This window comes from Marmota monax, unplaced genomic scaffold, assembly GCF_021218885.2.
Source record: "Marmota monax isolate L192 unplaced genomic scaffold, Marmota_monax_Labrador192_F-V1.1 WCK01_AAM20220418_F8-fsc00298, whole genome shotgun sequence".
Lineage (NCBI taxonomy): Eukaryota > Metazoa > Chordata > Mammalia > Rodentia > Sciuridae > Marmota > Marmota monax.
In genome coordinates this window covers 314160-337915 of record NW_026694888.1, presented here as the reverse complement: position 1 = coordinate 337915, position 23756 = coordinate 314160, and the positions used below count along the sequence as shown (strand labels likewise).

General features: G+C 55.1%; 1 protein-coding gene across 3 annotated transcripts; it reads left to right on the top strand.

The window, feature by feature from the left end:
• Window positions 1-56: 56 nt before the first annotated feature.
• On the top strand, window positions 57-23126 carry Atg4b (autophagy related 4B cysteine peptidase). Of its 3 annotated transcripts, XM_046426845.2 has the most exons (14): window positions 133-166; window positions 1325-1413; window positions 7859-7960; window positions 8087-8158; window positions 10460-10558; window positions 11130-11231; window positions 11814-11886; window positions 14304-14383; window positions 19170-19363; window positions 20453-20531; window positions 20696-20841; window positions 21770-21826; window positions 22202-22295; window positions 22683-23126. In XM_046426845.2, the coding sequence occupies exons 2-14, from the start codon at window positions 1356-1358 to the stop codon at window positions 22754-22756; spliced, it is 1230 nt and encodes a 409-aa protein (XP_046282801.1). In that variant the 5' UTR covers window positions 133-166; window positions 1325-1355; the 3' UTR covers window positions 22757-23126. The 3 variants fall into 3 exon arrangements, with proteins under 3 accessions (XP_046282803.1, XP_046282801.1, XP_046282802.1); XM_046426847.2 differs by lacking the exon at window positions 1325-1413 and having other exon boundaries at window positions 57-166; XM_046426846.2 differs by lacking the exons at window positions 133-166; window positions 1325-1413 and adding an exon at window positions 4739-7464.
• The last annotated feature ends 630 nt before the right edge of the window (window positions 23127-23756 follow it).

The window sequence follows — 23756 nt, the reverse complement described above, 5'->3', positions numbered from 1 at the left end:
TTTTGAGCCCCACGAGCCCCGCCCCATGCGGCTGCCGTACGCCGACATGGCGGTGCCCGCGTTCCGTGGCGCACTTGGCCCCCGCGGCTTCCCGTCGCTGTGTCGCGCTGCGGCCGTCGGAGCGACGCCGCGGTCAGTCGGCCGCCGCCGGGGAAGATGGACGCAGGTGAGCAGTACAGCATCGGGCCTCTAGCGGCGGTGCTCGCTCGCTCGCCCGCCCGCCTTCCCGGCCCGGCCCGGCCCGGGGCCTGCGGCAGGCAGAGACAGTACTCACCGGTACCGCGCCCTCAGCCCGCGGGAGTTCCCGGCCGGGCTCGCGGGCTTGAAGGCCGCGGAGGGCAGCGGAGCGGCTGGGTCCGCCGGGTGGGGACGCCGAGCGCCGAACTCCCGCGAAGTTGTCGGGCGGGCCCCCGAGGCGCCGCGCTCCTCTCTTCGCAGGAGGGCCGCTGTTTCGTCGGCCCGTCCTGCCTGCGGGGTCTGGCGAGCCGCCTCGGGGATGGATGCCGCCGGGCGAGGTGGCTCGGAGGCGCGTCCGTACCCAGGCGTCGTTCGCCCGTGGCCCCGGGCACGCTGTAGACCGGCTCTTTGACGTTCCCAGCGGCGCCGGTTCTGCCTTTCCTGGGGATCCAACGCTGGCCTTCCTTCAAGGGCCCTGCTCGGCGCGGCCGGGAGCGCTTCCGTGGGTCCCCCGAGAGCGTGGCGGGTGCTTTGTTCTGTTCACGGCCGCGGCGGAGCTGGCTAAGCCCGGGAACCGAGGGCACCGTGAGGCCCTCCTCACCGCTCCGCGTCCGCGGCTGCCCGAGGAGTGTCGGCCAGATGTGCATTTCCTGAAGTTTGTTTTTTTAGAATGAGTGTCAGACACTGTCAAACTGGTTTTTGGGGACATGGAGTGGGGATACCTAAGGTTATTGAGAGAGGTGGTTAAGGTAGGAAGCACAGTTTAATGTCATGTTACCTTGAATATGAAAATCATGTTCAAGTTGATAATTTATTATAATAGAGTTTTGTAGTCATATGATAAAGACACCTTAATAGGACATCAAACGCTGCTGCTCTCAGGATCAAAGTAGAAAAGTTGCTTGCATTTGAAAGTCTCTGTTGGGTCTGATAAAAATGTACAATAAGATAGCTGTGCTGGGCGGCATGTGCCTGTGATCCCAGTAACCCAGGAGGTTGAGGCAGGAGGATTGCCAGTTTGAAGCCTGCCTCAGTAACTTAGTGAGACCCTATTTTAAAAGAAAGAACTAGGGATATAGCTCAGTGGTACTGTGTTCAGTCCCCAGTATAAAACAACCTAGAACCTAATGTGTGTGATGTTGTTAAGGTATGATGTTCTCCTTCTGACGCAATGTGGAATGGCCCACCTTTCCCTGGTCTTTGAAGATCTGCCTTCCCTGGCCACATGTAATGCAGGTACTGATTGTTCTTATAGGTATTTCTTCTTCTGTAAACTGCGTTTACTGTTGAATGCCAGGTGTGTGCTGGTCATTGTTCCAGATCCTGTGACTCCAGAAGTGGACAAAACAGATGAAAACCACTGTCTTGGGGCAGCTAACAATCCTGGTGGGGGACCAGGAGGAGCAGCAAGAGGTGTGGCTCCTGCAGACTAGAGAATGTGGACTGTGCAGGAGGGCTTTGGATTGCAGCCTGGATAAGTCCCACTTTGAAGGTTACATTCTAACCAAGACCCAGAGCAGTGCAGGAGGAAGGGCAAGTGGGCTGATCTGAGAGCAGCAAGGAAGCTGGAGTCGCCAGGTGCCTGGTGTGAGAGAGGTTGGAGCAGAGAGTGGGAGAGTTGTTAGGCCCAGCCGTGGGGCCCTGCTGGGTCACAGTGAGAACTTGGGCATTTGTTCTGAATAGGATGAAACCCTTTGGAAGGATGGAGAGGAGAAGTAGCATGACTGGACTTGGGTTTAACAGAAGTGTTGTGGCCCTCCATTGAGAATATGTCTCAGAGGGATGTTGACAGAACCGTTCTGATAAGCAGGCACAGAAGAGGGGCTAAGACTTAGGTCGGGGTGAGGAGAAGAGGTTGAATTCTGGACATGTTTTGAAAATCGGGACAGTAGCATTTGTTTACAGATCACAGGTTGGGAGAAGGGTAGGTAGGGAGGAGAGAGAGATGGCACCAGAGGTCACTGCCTGAGCTGAGAAACGTGGGGAGGCCCTGCTTCATGGGGAGCTGTCAAAACTTTGGCTTTGTGTGTGCTGAATGTGGAGCAGTGTCCAGGGAGCCATTGTTTTACTGGCTGGGCGCTAAGGGAATAAAAAGCCTATGACAAAGGTGTGTATGAAGCTACATCAGATGAGGTGGCCCAGAGGCCGAGTAGGTAGACAAGAGAGGAGGCCAGGGGGGCAGCCCAGGGCTGCTGCTCTTGGGGGGGGGGGACGGGGGACACTTTCTGCTTTCTCCTAGCTGGCAAGCACTTTTTATAAGAACATGCTCCTGGTTCAAAGAACTGTCAGGAGCCAGGACCTAGGTAACTTTATTTCTATTCCTTGGTGACAGAACCAGTGTCATGTGCCTGTGTCTCCTGCGCCTCACATTGTGTCTGGTACATGTTTGGTACTTGATGAAGCAGAACTATTGAATTAATAGTTTATATACTTTCTACTACAGGTTGAGTGTCGTTAATCTAGAAATGGAAATGTACCAAAACTCCTCAAAACCAGAAATATTTTGAGCACTGGCATGACACCACAGGTGGAAGAGTCCCCACCTGCCTTGTGAGACAGGCTGTGGTCTAGGTGCAGTCCATTGGACGTGGTATGTCACTTTGCCTTGAGGCTGTGTAGGTGTGTGTGAAACGAAAGTGGGTCCCAGCTCCAGTATCTGCATCTGTACATGCAGGTGTTCGAGAATCTGAAAAGCAGAGGGGTGTGCGACCTGTGTAGGGGTGTGTGCTGGGTCTGTGTGGAGTGTAAGTCTGTGCTGTTAGCATAAGGCTCCGTGACTGCAGGGCAGCGGGTTCGATGTGGACATTCTGTCCTGTGTATTCACTAAAGCAGTGTTGTCTTACATAGCTAAAGCCCCCACTGTCTCGGTTGTCGTCATTTCTTTTACATTCAAACTGCTGTCTTAAACTTGAGTTTTCTAAAAGGGGGAAATCCCGTCTAGATTTATTTATACAGTATAATCTTTTAGTAAATATCTTCAAAATGGGGAATATTATAGTAAACTCTAAAAGAAACGTTGGTCATATGTATGTTTTTTGTGGTTCTCTCTGCATGACAGTGTAGTTGGTACTAAGAGAGGTTAAATTCATTGAGCATATTTCCCTATATTTCTGCCTGTGAGATTAATAGCATTAAATCACTTGCTTTTTTAAATGTAATTACCATATCATTAAAACACTTTCTGCTTTCTTCTGGGTTGTGATCACAGAAGTCCCAAGAGGAGGTTGTGGGGGCTAGGGACACAGCTCAGTTGGTAGAGCTTCCCTCACATGCACAAGGCCCTGGGTTCCATCCCCAGTACCACAAAAAAAAAAAAAAAAGAAGAAGAAGAAGGAGGAGGAGGTGTGGGAAGCCGTGCCTCTGGGGTGCAGGTGGCCGCGTGGGACCCCTTTGGGGAGCTTTCCTCCTGGGTGAGGTGCTTTGCTGTCCTCTCCTCCCTGTGCTGTGCGTTTGAGTTGGCACCATTGTCTGGCAGTCTGGAGCCTGGCTTTCTCTTTGAGGGCTGCCTTCTCAGCTCAGGAGCTTTGTGCCTGCTCCATAAGTGGCATGAGGTGGTGTGTGAAGATGGTGCCATCATAGTAAGGGCTGTAGAACAGTGCTGAGGACCCACTGTGGACAATGGAGAGCCTGCTGGCTTTGGGCCCTGTGAGCCCAGAGAGTGGAGTAGCCCTGCTTGCTGGTCAGTCTGTCAGTCAAGACTGTGAGTTGTGGTTTGCTTTCATCCTGGATTCTCACGTATACCTGGGCAGAGCTAGTGCTGTTGCCCCACTCCATGGTGAGGAGTGTGTCTTAGAGGCAGTTCAGGTGTATGCCATGCACCTGGCAAATGGGCTTTCTGTCTCCAGAAACAAACCTCAGTAGAAAACAAAAGTTTATTTGAAGAATCTCTCCTTTGTCATTCAGAGCAAGATCCTGAGGCTGGGGGCTCTGCCTGCCATGGCCTCGGCCTGGGGTTCCTGGTGGTGCCTTGTTCAGGCACCTCAAATGTAGGGCCTGGCTTGTGCATTTCCTCCTGTCCCCAGTGCAGAGGCATGGAGACCCTCTAGGTGCTCTTCTGGCAGGAATGCTGCAGCTCCCTGTCCAGGGCAGAAGCTCAGGCGTGGACTCCCAGCATATGGGATGGCTGCCTTCTGCTCTTGACATACAGTTGCCTCTGTTTGAAACAAGTTCGCAGTGTCAGACTCTATTTGGTGAAGAGGCTTACATGTTTGGTTCCTGCCTCGCTATGTCTAACTGCAGCTCGGGCCCAGAATGTCACTCCACATCATGTCCTGACCTGGTTACCAGTGTCCTCAAACCCCGTCCAGTAGCTCGGCCTTGACCACCATGCCACGCTTCTGGGAATGTGTTCAAGGCCCTATGGCCCTGCAGTTCTGCCCTTGTTGTTGTCGGACACAGAGGGGTAGCAAGCCTGGCCCTGAGGAGGGTACAGCACCCACAATTAGTCCCAAGGCAGCTGAGATTCTCAGACGAGGCAGGGCAGGATGCAGAGGAGGCTGCCTGATTGTCTAGTCAGGAGGGGTGTGGAGTGTGGGGCTGGGGCAGGGACCCTGTGGATGGTGGATGCTGTGCTCTGTGCTCCATGAAGCTGAGGAGAGCTCTGGGTATCTCTTGATACTTGTGTTCCCTTTGGGGGTGGTGTTTGACTCTACCACCAATCTGCACTCCCATCCCTTTATAAAATGTTTTGAGCCAGGGCCTCGCTAAGTTGTCTGGACTGACCTTGAACTTGGATTCCTCCTGCCTCATCCTCCAGAGTTGCTGGGGTCACGGGTGTGGCCATTGCACCGGACTGCTCCCTATAGTTTCTGCTTCCTCAAGCTGACTCTTGATTCATGAGGCCACATAGCCCATAATCTTCACAGTTATGGTAGCAGCTTTGGTGAGGGTGACCGTGCTTGTGACCTTCACTCTGAAGTTGGCTTCTTGCCTGTAAAGCTACCGAGCCACCCGGGAATGTGGTGGCTCCGCGTTTTGCTGCTTTGGAGATGAAGGTGTCGACTTCAAAGCTGTCCTGGCCTGGTGCCCACTTTCAGAGTGAGAATTTGTCCTCTGCTTCCTCATCTGCCTGTCTGCTCCCTTTATTGTTTATATTTTTAGCGTGGGAAGCTGGATGTCATAGAAGTTTCCCAGTTTCCTGATTGAGGCCTTGGCTAACTTGGTGATAGTGTCCTTTACCCGAGAGCAGATGCCACGTCCTATGAACTAGGGTATGGAGATGCCTACCCAGCTTGCTCCTTGGTGCTCCAAAGCCTTAGCAGATAACATGGCTTTATTAAAGCCTGTGCCTTGGCAGGATCGCAGGCATCGGTAGAATGTTCCAGCAAGGTTGGCATTTCTCTCCTCTGGTGTTATCAGTTGCAATTCCCCAAGGTTGTTTGCATCCTTTCACTTGAGAATAAGCTTTTTGGATTTGGGTTTGTGCGCTGGATAGCACTGAAGTGATGAAGACACGGGTAGTCTGGAGAGCAGGGGTGACCCTTGGCCTTCAGCTTCTTGAAGATAGGCATCGACTTTAAAAATTCAGCTGGGATGAATTAAAGTCTGTGCCTATCTTTTCAGGAAACTAAAAGAACATCCAGAGATTGTGCAAAATCAGTCTTATGTAAATAGTGGGAGACATAAACCTGGACTTCATTCATGGTAGCCCAGCTGCATGGTTGACATTGTCTCTGAATGCAGAGCCAGACAAAGCTGCTATCATGCTGGGGAAGTCTCAGCAGTGCTCAAAAGAGGGCGGAGCTGGGCAGGAACACAGCCCCTGTCCTGGGTTTGTGGGTTCTGCCCCTGCTGCTGGCTGAGCCTGCAGATGAGCTGCGTCCAGGTAAGCCTTTGGGCATGGTAAGGTGTGTGTGCCTTCACCCCCACTCTTGATGTTGATGACATTGCTGACGCCGGTGCCCTTCTGTCTGCCAGCCTGTATCTCTGGAGGAGTCTTCCATGGAGACATCACAGCCACATAGCAAGGCTGTTATTACACCACTTTATGGATGAGAGATTGTCCATGCTTAAAAGTTAAATAAATGGCCCAGGAGCCTATAGCCTCTGAGTGCTGAGCTGGAATTTAAACCTTGATGCCAGGTTTCAATGCCACCCTGCTCCACACCTTTGCAGAGGAAGCAGTATAGAAGCAGCGTACAGGGTTGGCCATGCTGTAGCCCACAGCGGTGCTCTGAACTAGCTACAGTGTCACTGCTGGGAGGCCAGGGAGAGCTGTGCTCATGCAGAGTGATGGACACAAGCAAGGCCCCCAGGCACGGCTTGCTTCCCACCGGGTGTGCTCCAGGTGGTGATACCTCAGATGTTTATTTATTTATTTATTTTTATCTTTGCACTGTTCAGCATTTTCAAAAATCATTCAAAAAATAAATTCCAGCTGGGCTTGGTGGCATACACCTGTAAACCCAACAACTTGGGAGGCTAACGCAGGAGGATGTGAATTCAAAGCCTTAGCAATTTAGCAAGATCCTGTCTCAAAATAAAAAATAAAAGGGCTGGGGATGTGGCTCAGTGGATAAGTGCCCCTGGGTTCAACCCCATCACCAACAATAGAAAAAACTCCAACATGGGAGCAATGAGTGGAGTCAGGTCTTCAGAAGGTCTTCGTGAAGTTGCAGGGGAAGCTCGTGAGTGGTTGTCACCATTGATGTTCAAGAGGCAGCAGGTGAGCCTGTGTGCTCGGAGTTTTCTGAGGGGCAGCTGGAGAGGCCTTTAATGTCCCTGAAGCATGCCCTGTGCAGCTGGCCTTGTGGCTTTGGCTGCGTGCCCTTTGCTGGCTGGTGGAGCATGGGCTTCCTCAGCCATCCTCAGGGTTCTGTGGACAGGAGGAACCTGAGCCTTTCTGGTTTCTTCACTAAAACAAAACAGACATGGAGCTCTGTGGCCAGCACCTCCTTAGCCAGCAGGCTCTGCTGCCATAGAGCCCTTTGGTAGCAGCCTTGAAGTGAGCATCCCTTCCAGGCCTTGATTGAGGCCTCAGGGCACCTGCCTTCCTTTGGGGACTTTGCAGAGAAATCCATCTTTCAGTTTCCAACCCAGGAGTACCACCCTCTCCCTCTGTAGTTAGGTGCTTCTAACTAGCAGAAATCAGATGGACCAGGATCCCCAGGCTTCTGAGGGTTCTGATCCTGCCATCATCACAGCATGTCTGAGTATGCTGCCAGGGTGACATCTGCTAAGGCTTAGGATGCCACAGTGCTTCACGTTTTGAACATGCTGCCAGGGTGACAGTTGGTGACCTTACGATGGCCGTGGACTTCTGTGACCTTCTTGGTCCGTGGAGACAAAGTGCGTGGCTTCATTTTATTTTATTTTAGCTTTAAATACTGTAAGTCTGAAACAGTCGAATGCTGAGGTCAGGTGGCTATCCCCAGCTTTGTTCCCTTAAACACTGGCCCTAACTTTGTCCCCATCATGTCAGTTGCCAGACAGTCACACGGTAGCTAAGCATCTGAAAGGGGTGACCACCTCCATCCCCAGTCCTCAGCAGGCAGCTGTGTGGCCCTCTGCCCTGTGTATTTAGGCATCAGCTTTGCGAGGATGGTGCTGGTGCCAAGAGGCAGGGCGTGCCACCTGCCTCTAGAGGCTGCTGGTGCTCTTTGATGGTGTAGAGGTGCTGTGGATGGTCTCTTTGGCATCTGTGAGATTATGAGAGTCAGATGGATGTGTCTGGTTCCCACAGCCACTCTGACCTATGACACTCTTCGGTTTGCTGAGTTTGAGGACTTCCCTGAGACCTCAGAGCCTGTTTGGATCCTGGGCAGAAAATACAGCATCTTCACAGGTATTGCCATGTCATTGTCCCTCTGCTGCCTGCAGAAACATCTGGTGATAGCAATCGCTGACTCCTCTGTGATTTTTGACTTATAAACTTAAGGCTTTATGTGTCTTCCTCTTTTAAACAATCCAGAAAAGGACGAGATTTTGTCCGATGTGGCATCCAGACTTTGGTTTACCTACAGGAGAAACTTCCCAGCCATTGGTGAGTACCCCACTGTCTGTGGCAGAGCACACGTGCCAAGTGTGGCCCTACAGAGACGGCTGCCTGTGTTGGGGTTGAGGGCAGGCACAGATCCTGTGTCTGCTCCCCACTGCAGTGTGGAGCCACCCCTGCCTCCGGGAGCACGTAGCTCCCCCGCCACAGGGTGGCTTCGGAGTGCCAGATGTCTCTTTCAATCCCCATGGCAAGCCAGTTGAGCCATGGCTGATGTCCGGCCCCCTGACAGGAAGCTGGGCTTAGGGCTGAGCTCTGGGCTCCTGGGGGCAGTGCTTCTCTGCCTGCGAGTGAAGCACTGCCCCCTCGTGGCTGGAGCTGGAGTTTGGCATCAGGAGTTGTGATGGGGTCTGAACTTGAAGACAGGCGATGGGGAGCAGCTGGGCCAGGAAGAAGGCAGGCCTAGGGCATGGGCTGAGTCTACACTTGAATGCATGTTCTTGTGTGGTTCCAGCATGTTTGGAAGACACTTAGCTGTGGGGGTCCGAGGGAAGGGGTTGTGGCCCGTTTTCCTGTGAGCACTAAAGTTCATGCCATTCATTAGTGCTCTGTTGTCATGTGCCCTGCAGGTGGAGAAGGCTGGGGCCAGCCCTCCACCTGCCTTTTATGGTCAAAGGACCCAAGGCTGGATGTTAGGCCCCAGACCAATACCACGTCCCCCAGAGGTCGGTCACCAGTGGGTTCCTCCCCAGTGGTCTTTCACCCTTCTCAAAAGTGTGGTAGAACTAGGTGTGAGGATACATACCTGTAATCCCAGCAGCTTGGGAGGCTGAGACAGGAGAATTGCAAGTTCAAGGCCAGCTTCAGCAACTTAGTGAGGCCTTAGGCAACTTAGCAAGACCCAGTTTCAAAATATAAAAGGGGCTGGGAATATGGCTCAGTGGTTAGGTGCCGCTAAGTAAGATCCCTGGTACCAAAAATAGTGAAGGTGGAGGTAAAGTAGACCCAGTGGCCTGGCATTCTGGGACAGCAGAGTGCGGGGGTGAGGTGCAGCTCCCTCAGGCAGGTTCCTCGTGGTGAGACTGTTAGGATGGTCTGGACATTGTCACTCCTAACATAGTCGCTCAGTCGACACCTTCAGTCAGCCACGCGACCAGCACGCGAGCTTCATAATAGAGGTTCGAAGCATAAAGATTAACTAGTGAGTTTTAAAATTAAAGAGACATAATTCTCGTTACCTTTATTGTCCAGCTCCAGAGATGGCTCCTCCTAGCTCCCGCCTCCAGCCACCTAATGCGGTGGCAAGGTTAACATGAGGCCAGCAAGAGAGAGAGAGAGAGCACGCCAGGGAATGAGCTTTTATTGGGGAACAAAAAATTCAAAGGAAAATTCCATCCAATGAAGGTCGAGGGGGGCAGCATTCCAAGGTCAGGGTCAGTGATTGGTCTTCGGGTCAGTGATTGGTCTTCGGGTCAGTGGTCAGGCACACCTCCACACGGAGAAGCCCTCATACCTGGGACAAGGTGGGGAAGGCTTTGACACAGTTGTGTCTAAGTGCTTCTCACCCAGCCAGGGAGGTAACTCAAATCACGTGCAAGAATGGCTTCCCACACTCCAGGCCTGCTCTAAGCATGGCCTTGTCCATGATGGCAGGGTGCTAGGGAGGAGGCCCGAGCTGGAGAGCTGCCTTCCTCACTGGCCACATTGGTGAGAAGAGGCTGGAATGAGTCACTGTGGGCGAAGCAGCCTGGAGGTCCTGAGTGCCAAGTGTGGCCCTACAGAGACGGCTGCCTGTGTCAGGGTTGAGGGCAGGCGCAGGCCCTGTGTCTGCTCCCTGCTGCAGTGTGGAGCCGCCCCTGCCTCCGGCCAGCATCAGCAGCCCCTCCTCCTCGTAGGACAGTAGGGCGGCATTCCATGAGAGTCCTGCTGCAGGCTGGCAGGATGTTTCCCACGTCTGTTACCTTACACACTGTCCCGAATGGACCTGATGTGCTGGAGAGGGAGTGGTGGTTGGCCACTGCTGTGCTAGCCCCGCTGTGCTCAGCAGTACCAGTGTTGTGGAGACTGTGGCCCTCTGCTTTCTAGCAGGTGGAAGGTGGCCTTCCTCATTCAGCTCTGCCTTCTGGGGCCTGAGCATTCCTGTGGCCTGCTGACCAGGCTTGCTCACACTTCACTCCTCTCAAGGGCTCATGTGTCAGGACGTCCTGCTCCCCAGCAAGTGCAGTCTTCCTGAGTGCTCAGAGGTGCATGTTGCCCAGGACAGCTGGTGTGTGAGGGGTCAGCAGCTCCTGCCCCTGGCTCCAGCCTCTGCTGGAGCCTCTGGTCTTGAGTGCTTCTCTCTCATGACAGGGGGAACTGGCCCCACCTCGGACACAGGCTGGGGCTGCATGCTGCGCTGTGGACAGATGATCTTTGCTCAGGCCCTAGTGTGCCGGCACCTAGGCCGAGGTGAGTCTCGGCACCAGGGGAGGGGACTGTGGCAAAAGGTGTTTCAGGGACATCATACCAAACCATAGGCTAGAGCAAGCATGAGGTTTCCCTCATTGGTGACCCACTGGTCTTCACAGTTCAAAACACAGTTTTCAGTTTAAAAAATGCTGGTAAGTGTTAATTTATTAGAAATTACTGTTAAACCATTTTCTGTTTTCTCTTTGGGTTTGTTTTGATGTGTTGGTGAATAGATTTGAAATTCTGGAGAGTTTGGCTTTTAACTTTGGAAAGGCTCAAAATTTCAGAGCATGCCTATAATCCCAGTGACCTGGGAGGCTGAGGCAGCAGTATTGCAAGTTTGAAGCTAGTCTCAGCAACTTAGTGAGACTCTGTCTCAAAATAAAAAGTAAATTAAAAGGGCTGAGGTTGAAGCTTGGTAGTAGAACACTTGCCTAGCATGATGAGGCCCTGGGTTCCATCCCTAACACCACCACCAACCAGAGCCTGAAGACTGAATCTTGCATGGTGTGTGAAAGGACTGTTTCTCACATTCGTACTTGAACTGATCTTGGGTGTTTGTTTCCAATAGATTGGAGGTGGGTGCAGCGCAAGAGGCAGCCTGACAGCTACTTCAGTGTCCTCAATGCCTTCCTGGACAGGAAAGACAGCTACTACTCCATTCACCAGATAGGTGGGGACCTTACACACATGCCGGTCTGGCTCTGCAGAGGGCAGTGGCGCTGGGCCTTCCCCAGGAGCTGGCTGGTCTCGTGGAGTTGGAGCATGAGGCTGTGGGGTCACTCTGGCCTCTGACCACTGCCCTGGGTGTGGCCTGCTGTGCTGCTGCTCAGAGCAGTCTCTGGGACCCAGATGCATCCTGAAGGTTGGCTCTCCTCTGCTGCCACTGAGGCCGAGTGCTCAGGCAGGAGTGAGTGAAGGGCTGCACGGTTTTGGCTGAAGCAGGCCCAGTTGGAGCTCTGAGTCCTACCTGCAGGAGGAGGAGAAGGGTGGACCCGGCCCCCAGAACCTGGAGTTGCTCCATATCCTCCAGCCCCTCCTTGAGTTCATGGGCCAAGTGAAGGACAGCACTTGTGATGTCCTCTGTCCCTGTCCCACCTCCCTTTTTAGCACGTGTTCTTGCATCTCACCTGAGCACCCTCCATCTGGATGGTGTCCTGTGTAGGCCTTCCTGCCTCCACATGTCACAGAGGTGGGCAGGAGTTTTGGGTGCCAGGGGAGGCTGCGTGTCACTGATCCAGTCTGTTCCCTGCAGCGCAAATGGGAGTCGGCGAAGGCAAGTCAATAGGCCAGTGGTACGGACCGAACACGGTGGCCCAGGTCCTCAAGTGCGTACTGAGACTCAGCCTTATGCTTCTTTGGGGCAGCGTGAGTTTTCCTTGACACTTAGGCCTTCCTTGTTCTTGTTGCCTCAGGAGATAAGGGTCCTTCCTGATCCTTTGCTTGTAGGCCTCTGGGGGTCCTCGGAGGTGACTGTGCCAAGTGGGATTTGTTTTCTGGGGAAAGAAAACAACTCAACCCGACCCCACGTCATGTCTGTGGCCCTGGGCCCTTGTTCTTGGCTCATGGATCTGCACATGGCAGGATTCCCCTTGGTCTGGAAACACGGAAGTGCTGGTGACCCTCTGTATGGGTGCTGTGGTCTTCTACCTCACAGGCTATGGTCCCCTTCCCACCTTGTCCAGGGTCTGCTGGACTCCACTCCTGTGCCCTCCATGCCGGAGGTGTCCAGTGACTAGAGCAGAGCCTGTGCCCACCTTCCTGGTGCAGGGGAGGCAACGCTGGCAGCCCCCAGCACTGTCAGTGCCTCCAGTTCTCCCTGCGGCTGCCAGGAACACTGCGCTTCTCAGTCCTGGACCTGTCCTTTCTGCCTGGCCTGCCTCACCCTTCCCTCTGGCTATGTGCACTGGTGTCCTGGCAGCACTCGGGCCTCTTTCCTGCTGCACTGAGGCCATCATCTCCCAAGTCCTGCTTCAGCTGTGACTGTCCCTCAAAGACCTGCTTGCTTGCAGGGTCTTGCTTGAGGGTTTCTTGCTTTATATCCCCTCGAGGCCAGCTTGGCATCGGCTACCCTGCGTTTCTAAAATGACCCTGCTATTCGTCCCTGCCAGCCTTCTGCTCTCCTCCTCAGGAAGGGTTTCTGTCTCCACCAGCTCCTTTTGTCAGGTTCCTTGGGCTCCTCCTGGACGCGTCCTTCTGTGCCACAGCTGGCTGCCAGCCGTCCCAGGCCTGTACCTTCTCCCTGCCTCCTTGGCTGGGCCTGTCTGGCATCCACTGCACACCCGGGACACCTCGTGGGGTCTGCAGGCCCCCCACCCCTTTCACGGATGCCCTTCTCCTGCTGCTGCTCTGGCAGCCCTGAGAAGGTCCGTCAGTGCTTCATCACATGCAGAGCCACACTTGGTCCCCGACTTGCCCAGTGGCAAGTAGCCCTGGGTTCAGGTGCTTGTACCCTTTCTGGAAATGCCAGGCCAGGCTGCTCCACTCCTCCTGCCCTCTGCCCTCCTCTCTGTCTGTGTTGGCTCCTCTTCCCTGACCTGTGAGGGCTGCAGGCCTGGGTTCTGGCCCGAGGCTGCTGGTGCAGGATTGGCAGAGCTGTTCTTCGAGCGCACAGGCTCAACTCGGCTCACTGCAGACCCCTTCCCTCAGCACCCCTGAGGCTCCCTGACTCTGCCTCCTCTCCCCACCCCTGTCTGCGTCTTGGTTCTGCCTCCTTGTTGGCCTTCCTTCTGTCTCTGCCATCCTGATAGACTGCTGCTCTGGGCCTCCCTGCTGACTGGTGGTGTGCCCATACCACTCCGGCTGGCCTCGCTGCCCTGTTAGCCCTCTCACTGTGCCCTGCACGGTAACCTGGGCCCCATACAGGTGCACTCCTGGGCTTTTGCTTGGGCCCTGGTTTGGAGCCCTGGGCTGCTCCCCATCTCTGCCTTCCTGCAGGGGCACTGGCAGCATCTCCCCCTGTAATAGGGCTCCCTGATTCTTCCATCTGCCCACTAGCTGCTTCTCGTCCATGTTCCCTCCGGGTCAGCGCTGGGAAGTGCTGCTCAGTCTCACCTGTGGTGGACTTGGAGCACCAAGGTGGCCTGGAGCCTGTGGGGTGGGCTGCTCTCCCACGGCCCTCGAGGCTCTACATCAGAGGGGGCTCCACATGGCTACGCCAGGGACTCCCAGACACTGGCTGGTATTTTGTCCTCATAGCTCAGGGCCTGAACATATGTCCCTGTGCCGGGAGTGTCCCTTCTTTCTAGTCATTCGCTGTTTTTTTTTTTTTTTTTTTTTTGGCGGACACTACATCTTTATTTTATTTGTATGTGGTGCTGAGGATGGAACCCAGCGCCGCCCGCATGCCAGGCAAGCATGCTACCGCTTGAGCCACATCCCCAGCCCTAGTCATTCGCTATTGAACTGGTTCTCTGCCCCTCCCCGCAGCACCACCATCAGGGCAGATCCTGACTGCCATCTGTTCCTCCCTTAGAACCACCAGCTGCAGCCATAGCTCCCCCACCACAGTCGCAGCTGTGCAGCTCAGCAGGCTGGAGGCTGGTGGCCAGGGGCAGGGCTGCCTGCACAACAGTGAAAGCTCTGCAGTCTGAAAGCTGGGCTCATGTCCACGCCACCTTTGTGCAGCCCAGGGGTTCTTGTGGGTGTGCCCTGGACTGAGAGCAGCTCTGGCAGAGGTGGGCGTGGGTGTTGTGGAAGTGGTCTGGGTAGGGGAACTCACCGGCATGCTGTCCTGCTCGCCTAGGAAGCTGGCTGTGTTCGACACCTGGAGCTCCTTAGCTGTTCACATCGCGATGGACAACACGGTGGTGATGGAGGAGATCAGTAAGTGGCTCATGGTGTCAGCTGGGGGGCGTGTTGTGGGTGATATGTTTCCTGCTGAACCCAGGAAGGAGCCCTGCCTGGAGAGTTCTGTCTCAGCAGCACCAGCACTCCCTTTGGGTGGAGGGCCTAGGCTTTCTCCAACAGTGAGTTACTTAATACTCCGTGTCATTTTTTTTTTTTTTTTTTTTTTTTTGTATCTTTATTACAAATAATATGTTAAAGCCAGGGGCACTGGCCCATACCAATAATTCCAACAGGAGGCTGAGGCCAGAGGATTACTTGAGTTCAGGAGTTAGAGGCCAGCCTGGGCGATATACTCTGAAAAAAGCAAAACCAGGGGGCTGGGGCTGTAGCTCAGTGGCAGAGCACTTGCCTAGCACATATGAGGCATTGGGTTCGATCCTCAGCACCACATGAAAATAAACAAATAAAAAGCAAAACCAGAAACCAGTAGTAGGTCAGAGCATCCATATTCAGCCACCCCTGTGCAGGGATTCTGGCCGAGTGTCTCTGCATCCACACCCCCTGGTAGGTTGCCAGAGCTTTTGCTCAAGCAGATGCAGCCCTAAAGCAAGTGGATCACACAGCCTCTGGAAGGAAGACCCACCAGGAACCTGAGAGAACCTAGGCGTGCCAAAGTGGGGTCCTGGAGGACGGTCCTATCCTGGCTCAGCAAGGCTTTGAGCCTACTGGGCTCTGGGCCCTGTCCTCCCTGCCATGGTGCAGCCCCAAGGCCTCTGCTGGTATGCTTGGTGCGGCTGCGCACAGCAGTTCTCTTCTTCCTGAAGGACCCCCCAGTGCTGGTTCAGCCAGCTTTGGAGTACCGCCTGTGGGCTGTTGCCTTGAATCAATCTATCTCTCTCTTTCCTTCCTTCCTTCCTTCCTTCCTTCCTTCCTTCCTTCCTTCCTTCCTTCCTTCCTTCCTTCCTTCAGCTGTCGTTGGAGACAAGACCTTTATTTTATTTATTTATTCTTATGTAGTGTTAAGGATTGAACGCAGCTCCTCTCATGTGCTACGCAAGTGCTTTACTACTGAGCCCCAGCCCCAGCCCCTTGAATCCACTTTTGCTGAACAAGAACACATTGGGAGTGTAGAGGGGAGACCCCTTCCACTGTGATGTGCAAGCCACTGTAGCAACCTTGCATCAGAGCAGGTCCCTTCTCTGCCAGCGATGGCCCTCCTGTCCCCCTTCCTCATCCAGGATCATCCTGGGGGTCGCTGCTGACAGTGCTCGGAAGGAGCAGGACCTGGCACAAGTGAGGCCCTACGCGGTTGCTTCACTGTAGCCAGACTTGCTGTCATGACTGTGGGCCCTGGAACTGCAAGCTCGAGACCATTAACAAAGTGTGTGTTTCCCTTCTGCCTTTCCCTCTTTCCTCTGTTTCTTGACATCTCTATGAAACCCATGAAAAGTGCAAAGAAAGAAGCCAGATTTTTTCCCCTGGCAATACTGGGGACTGCACCCCCAGGGGCACGACACTGAAGTATACCCCTAGACCTTTTTCTTTTTCATTTTGAGATAGGGTTCTGCTAAGTTGCCCAGGCCGGCCTTTAACTGAGGTTCCTGCCTCAGCTTCCTAAGTAGTGGGGATCACAGGTGTTCAAAACTGTGCTGGTTTAGAGTCACTGATTTGGCCACTCAGACACTGTGACATGTTCTCTTCCAGTGGGGTGTTTTTGTTTTTTTTTTTTTAATATATATTTTTTTAGTTGTAGGTGAACACAATGCCTTTATTTTTATTTATGTGTTTTTATGTGGTGCTGAGGAACGAACCCAGTGCCTCAACTGTGCTAGGTGAGCGCTCTACCACTGAGCCACAGCCCCAGCTCCTCTTGCAGTGTTTTTTGATGCTTTTCAAGGATTAAGTAGCTGGGCACAGTGGAAGCTACTTGGAAGGCTGAGGTACAATGATGGCAAATTTGAGGCCGGCCTCAAAACTTAATGAGACTCTGTCTCAAAACAAAAAATGAGGGCTGGGGTGTAGCAGAGTGGTAGAGTGCCCCTGGGTGCAATCCCCAGTGTAGTAAAAACAAACAGGAGCTCCGTGGTAGGCAGATGTGGTGACTGTCTTACTAACTGGCCGCAGTGTATCAGTGTGCTTCCACCACCACCACCACCCCACCTGCCATTCAGGGTCCAGCCAGCCACACCCTCAACTCCTGGCTTCACCCAGAATCCTGAGGCCTCCAGTTGTGAAGCAGCATTGTGGAACTGGCAAGTCCATGAGCCCAGGTCTTGCTGGGAGGGTGCAAATCAGGTCCTGGGAAGAGCCAGAGTCTGCATGTTTTAACAGCTCCTGGGGGACTGGAGGTTCTTGAAGCTGACCAGGACCCCTTCAGAAGTGATGTGTTTATCACAAGGACAAAGGCGAGAGGCCTGACTCCTGTGTGTAAGGGTGGCCCAGACACTGAGGCAGATGGGCAGGTGGGATTGCTGAGCATGGCGTTGCGTGGCCAGGGGTCACATGAGGTAATTCTGATAGTCTTTGGTGCTCCAGGAGATAGGAAGTTAGCTGCTTTTCTATCCCACTACCAAGAGATGTCCCACTAGCCTAGAAGAGACGGCAGCAAAGCAAAAGCTGGACAAAACCACGCCTTGGCTGTGTCTCAGAGCTGCTTGTGGAAGGAATATATGTTCAGATGCTCCATCGAGGCCTTTCTCTCCAGTGGGAACTGGCTCATCTCAGCCCCACCCAAGTCAGGTAGTCTAGGAGGCAAGGGGAAGCCAACCACGATGTCCACAGCAGCTGCACCTGCCTTAGCAGTGCTAACTGTGAACCTTATGGCTTCAGTAGACAGTGGTGAGTCCCCTGATAGGGGAAGACTGCAGATGAAAACGGCGTGGGTTTCCACTGGGACAGTGTGAGTCGGCACGACTGTCCCAGTGCAAGCAAGTGGAGCCCCTGTGAGTGCAGCCACATTGAGAAGAAGGGTGGAGGGAAGAAGTGCAGGACTGGAGTTAGGCTTCCTGTGTTGAGTAAAGTGGAGCTGGTCTGAGTTGCTGAGGGCCTCACTGAATTGCTCAAGCCGGCCTTGAACTTGTGATCCTCCTGCCTGTGCCTCCAGAGTTGCTGTGATTACAGGTGTGCACCTTTGCTTCCAGCAAGACCCCGTTTGTTTGTCAACTCAGGAATACCTAAGTGTATACATTCCTGGTGCTATTTCCACATAGCAAAAGTAGAAACTTCCATAAGCATCCACATAATGATACCTGCCTTTTAGGAAAGGGGTTCCACTGGTCCTGGGTCCCTCTTCCTGCTGTGCCGGGCGTTCAGGGTTCTGAGGAGAAGGCTTGGTGTCTGGGAGGCAGGCAGGCATGCACACCGCAGAGGTGAGTACCTAAGAAAGGCTCCATGGGTGACAGGGTCAGCAAGTCCCAGCTCACAGCAGGCCCCCTTGCTACATGTGCTGACTGAGGGCAGAGTGACAGGCTGCTTGCTATCATCTCATGGCCTGCTGTGGTCACCTGGAGTGGAAAAGGTCTAGCCAGCGAGGAGACCACCATTGACACAGAGCTTTGCCTCAGAGTCCACAGGGCAAAGTCCTCAGGAGGGAAGAAATTGCATAACGCAGAATAGGCACTGGAAGACCAGAATCACAGCTAGAGCACTGGATGGACGCGTGCCCCAGGTTCTGGTGGTGGGTGGCCCTTGGAGAAGAAAGGGCAGAACTGGAATTGGCTGTTGGGAACAGTGATATGCATTTATCAATCAGAGCTAAACAGAAAGTTCAAAAAAACTTTTTTTTCTAGTGAGCTATCTTGAGAAGTTTTAGTCCTATAAAAAAATTCCAGTGAATGACAACTACTTTTTAGTCACCTTTGATCTGGAAAGTTTTCGCTCTCTTTTGGGCCTTCTTAGCATTGATGGTTTTGAAGAATCCAGGTTGGCTAACATCCCTCACGCTGTACCTGTTTCCTGAGGCTGCGTTCAGGTTAAGTGTGTAGATTGAGAACACCTCTGGGTGGCACTCTGTCCTCAGTGTCCCCTGTCAATAATGCCATGCCAGGTCACCTGGGCAAGGTCGTGTCTGTCTGCAGGGACCTTCTCTTGTAAGTACACTTATGAGCAGCCTGGCTGATCTCAATAGGCAGTGGTGAGTTTAGTCTGAGCCATTTCTTGCCTGCGGCTGAAGGTAGTGTTTCTAAGTCGTCCCTTCTGCACATGCTGGTTGCCATTCTTAAGAAGAGTCTTTTCTCCTTTCTCTTCCTGTCCTTTTTTAAATTGGAAGACTGTTTCTTCTGTGTCCAGGACTTTGTGGATTCATCTTTACCTGGGATGTTGCTGCCCACCTTGTCCTGCACATGCCCCTCCCCACCTCCTCCACATGCCTTGGCCCAGGGCAGGCCTGCCTGCAGGCAGGCTCCGTTGGTGATGTGGAGCACATCCTTTCCTTTGGCTCCTCCTGCACATCCTCTCCCTGGTCCTGGAGTCAGGCTAGATCAGGCAGGTGCCCTGCTGCGGGGCCTGTTCACTGCCGGCCTCCACCTTCCTGGCAGGAGTGTTCCCTCAGTGCCTTCTTGCTGGGGAGCACCCAGCAAGCCAGCTCTGGCCAGGTGCTGGTTGCATGCATATTTTCCTTACGTTATTTTTCCCTGCATACACGTGATTTTCCCTTGCGCTCTTGTGGTTGTGCTGTTTCACGATGAGTTTCTAGTTGTGTTTTTGAGTGGTGGGGTTGTTCCAGGGCAGCGCTATGCCCATGCTTGACCTCCCATACCTGTGGCAGGAGGTGCTGTGCCTGCTCCTTGCAGAGGCTCCCTCCTCTGCTTGTCTCTCCTTCCAGGAAGGGTGTGCAGGGCCAGCCCTCCCTGTGCAGGGGCTGCCGCGCTTCCTGCAGACCCTGACGGGCACTGTAATGGATTCCCTGCCGGAGCCGAGATCACCAACCGGCCACCACTGTGGAGGCCCCTGGTACTCCTCATCCCCCTGCGCCTGGGTCTCACGGACATCAATGAGGCTTACGTTGAGACACTGAAGGTGGGTCTTGGGAGAGTACTCACCCCAGCCCTTCCACTTCCAGCCCTCTATGCTCTGAGCCAGCTCCAGGGGACAGTCTACAGCCAGGTCACCAGAGGGTGGCTCTGATGGTGGCATTCATCAGTCAGGTGAGGCAGGAAAGGCCTGCACATTTCAGCACTGATGGAGAATCTGCCTGTCAGGGCGTCACGAGGGCCCTCAGGACCACGTGTCCTCGCCTGGCGCTCCAGGCTCTCTCCCCCTCCAGTGCCTCGCTATGTTCTGGGTGTCCTCTCTGCTCTCTTAGCGCCTCCTGAGTAGCACTGTGAGGAAGGGTGATCCTGACAGGCTATGGGTGACAGTGACTGCTAAGGTCCCTGTGGAACTCTGTCATAAGAGCAAGGAAAGCCCATCTGTGTTCAGCTCGCTCAGACTTCAGACCAGCCATCGTCCTTCTGACCTCTCCCTCTGGAATGGAAACACTGCCGTGTATTGATAGCCTGGGGCCACGGCACACACCTGTACTGAGTGACTTGGGAGGTGGAGGCCAGTCTCAGAAACCTAGCAAGGCCCTGACCAAAATTAAAAATTCAAAGGGCTGTTAAAACAGGGCGTGGTGGTGCCCACCTGCAATCCCAGCAGCTCAGGGGGCTGAGGCAGGAGGATCACAAGTTCAGAGCCAGCCTCAGCAACTTAGTGAGGCCCCAAGCAAAACAAAATGGGCTGGGGTGTGGCTCAGTAGTGGAGTGCCCCTGGGTTCACTGGCCTGCCCCTAATACAGAAGAAAAGAGCCCTTCACTGCCTCGATCTCACCCCTTTCTCCAGCCCTCTGCCTGCCTTGTGGTATCTGGCTTCCTCCTGCCCTCACCCTGTGTCTCCCTCTTTGCTCTTCTTCTTGGCGGTCCCAGCACATCTGGCTGGTCTCCCGGCTCCAGTTCTTCCACTCCAGCCCATCAGACCCCCTGCCCGGCCTCCACTGCCCCTGCTCTGAGCCCCCTGCCGTGGCTAAGGCTTTCCCACAGCCCTGTGTGGTGTCCTTCCTATGCTGGAAGCCCCCCGGGGACCTCAGGGGTACAGGGCCACATGCTCATCAGCCCCCTCTCTCTGCAGCACTGCTTCATGATGCCCCAGTCCCTGGGCGTCATTGGCGGAAAGCCCAACAGCGCCCACTACTTCATCGGCTGTGTTGGTGAGTCGGCCTGCCTGCCTGCCTGCCTGCCTGCCTGCGGGGGACTCTGCTGTCCAGGGGGCAGTGCCCACAGCTGTTGGAGTCCAGTTCAGCAGCCTGGGCCTGGGGGTCTGAAGGTGGCCTGACCTGCCCTCTGTCCCCTGCTGACCTTCATTCTCACCCAGGGGAGGAGCTCATCTACCTGGACCCCCACACAACGCAGCCTGCTGTGGAGCTGACTGACAGCTGCTTCATCCCTGACGACAGCTTCCATTGCCAGCACCCTCCTTGCAGAATGGGCATCGGGGAGCTGGACCCATCCATCGCTGTGGTGCGTCCTGACTGCAGGCTCCTGGGCAGTTGTTTGGAAGACCAAACCCTGTTTTAGAGTGAAAGGGACACCTTCAGATTTGTGGGGTTTCTTCAGCATTTTGGAGTGCTGTGTCCACATGGTGCAGAGTCCAGGGCAGGAGAGTGAGCTGTCTTTGAGCCCCTCCCTGCCCTCGAGAGGGGGCCTGGCCTGGCATGGGTGTGCTGTGCTGTGCAGAGGGTGGGGGTGGCACACAGGTAACCTGCAGACGCCTGCCTGCACGCGTCCTCCGTGTTCCTGGTTTCTTTGTGTGGGGGGGAGGTGGTTCTCTAGGAATGGGCTCCTTAGGGTTCTCAAGGTGTGGTCCATGCAAACCTGCCTGTTCTCCACACGTACTTGATGGGAAAGAAGGCCAGATGAAAGGCTCTGATACCAACGCCCTGCTTAGGACAGCGTCACCTGAGCTGTGTCCCAGTGTTCTGTTGACAGATGGGGCAGGTCTCTTGACTGGCCACAGGTGCCTCCTGGGGAGGGTGGTGGGCAGAGGTGGGGCTGGGGCGGTGGGGCTGACTCCCTGCCAGCCTGGCTACCCTCCAGGGCCTGTCCTGTGGTGAGTGTCTCTAGTGCACAGTGGCTGACTCTGGGGCACTACGGGCAAACTTGACTGCGGAAGGGCGATGTGTGCAGGCCAGCCAGTGCCAGAGTGCGAGGGCTGCACCCCGGCCAGAGGTCATGCTGTGGAACATCTCCCCGTCCTCACTGTGGAGAGCAGCAGGTGCTGGGTTGCTGGGCCAAGCTCCGGTCAGAGGTCACACTGTGGGACAGCTCCCTGGTGTCACGGTGGGGAGCAGCGCACACCACTGCTCTCAGAGATGAGCCTTCCACGGTTTCGTGTCTCACAGCCCAGCTCACGGCTCAGGGCTCACTGCTTACGCTGTTCTTGTTCCAGGGATTTTTCTGCAAGTCTGAGGACGACTTCAATGATTGGTGCCAGAGGGTCAGAAAGGTGTGTGGCCACATGGGCGCTCTGCTCTGCCTCCGGGTGCAGGTGGGAGGTGCCCAACAGGGCTGGTAGTCTGGTTGTCACGGGAGTAGAGATTGCTGTCATCTCCATGCTGGGGGCTTCTGGGGCACACACTCCTCTCTGTGGACCAGGGCACTGCTGAGCTGTGCCCTGCAGGGTGCCCGCCCCTCCTCTCTGCCTCTGGGGGCAGATGCTGAGCTGTGCTCTGCGTGGCCTTGGGAGTCACCTCCCCTCATCAGCGAGGTGGGGTGAGAGCAGTGTCCACCATGGCCGTGCCAAGTGGCCCTTCTCTTAGCAGCAGTGGCCTCTGTGGGGCAGGGCTGTGGTGACTGGGCTGCCCTCACTGTTTCCCTGCAGCTGTCCCTGCTTGGGGGCGCCTTGCCCATGTTTGAGCTGGTGGAGCAGCAGCCCTCCCACCTGGCCTGCCCCGATGTCCTGAACCTGTCCCTGGGTGAGTGCCAAGGCTGCAGGGCCACTGCTGGGCGGTCCACCCCATCTCGTCTGTGCCTACCTTGCTGCCCCTGGATCAAGGCCACTCTGCTGGAGGAAACTGCCCACGTCCTCCAGACCGTGGCCACAGAGGGTCGGGGCCAGCTTGGGACAGCAGGCTAGTGGCAGGGTGCTCCTTCTCCCTGTGCCCTAGCTGGGCTCAGGCGGCTGCCCCCTTCCTTGCCCATCCCCCATCCCTCCCATCCTGCTCAGACCTTGCAGTTCAGAAGAGGCTGGCACCTGGTTGTGAGGCCTCAGGGTAGGACAGGGCTGTCCCCTCTTCCAGTGTCTCACCCTACAGTCCCAGTGGCCACAGGCATCTGAGGAGGTTTTGCCTTGTTCCTTCTAGATTCTTCTGACGTAGAGCGACTGGAAAGATTCTTTGACTCAGAAGATGAAGACTTTGAAATCTTGTCCCTCTGAACACCCTGGGCTGGGGGCCCAGCCTCCTTGGCCCCTGCTGCAGGCGCATTTGAGAACCCAGCTCGGCCTCATCGCGGGGCCTCTGCATTCCATCCCTCCAGCCTCCCCTGCCAAGAGCTGCGCCCTGCCGCCTCTGCCCAGAGGGCTCAAGGACTGCGCTGCCCTGCAGGCCTTACCACGGGAATCATCCAGCCAGCCCCAAGCACACCAGGGCCTCCACATGGGCTTCCTGTGCAGGGATCAGGAGCCTCCCGAGGTCTCCAGGTGGCGCTGCCAGCCAGCCTCAGTGCACTGGCTCTGGCCCTGCTTCCTCCTGGGCACTCGGGCCTGTGGTTGGTTTGGAATTAAAGCCCTGTTTGAAGCTGTTTGACACAGACATGAATTTCTGGGGCACTTCCCAGGTCAGAGTCTCAGGACCACCAGGTTGGCATATGCAGAGCACTGGCCGCAGTGGCCTCACACTGCTCGTGCTGGGCAGGGTGAGCTGTGGGACCACATCCCCTCTGTCCAGCATGGCTGATCAAGGGCTACCTCGGTGGGAAATCAGGTGAAGGAACGGCGGCAAGGCTTCTCCCTGTTTGGGGGAGAAAAGTGTTCAAGGAACAGGTCACTGAGAGAGCCAGGGATGCCGGTGGATGCTGAGCCTCGGGCAGCTGGTGTGTCCTGGGCGTCTCTCGGAGCAGGGCCCAGCCGTGCCTCCCTCCGGTGGTGGTGATCTGCCTGCTGCTTGCTTGTCACCCTACTGCCTGGATGGGGAGGAAACCGGTGCAGAGCTGCCCTCGGCCTGGGACGCCCACCCCTCCTAGGTCACTGAGGTTCTGCCTGGTTTGGGCTGGAAGGGTGAAGGCACTGGCTGTGGTGGTGTGTGGACCATGGGGTAAGCAGAGCAGCAGGCTCCTCAGCACTCCTCCAGCGCCTCCCCTCACCCTGGCTCCCGGCCCTCAGCTGGGACACTGGTCCCGACTTCTCCAGACCTGATGCATCTGATGCCAGAGACGGG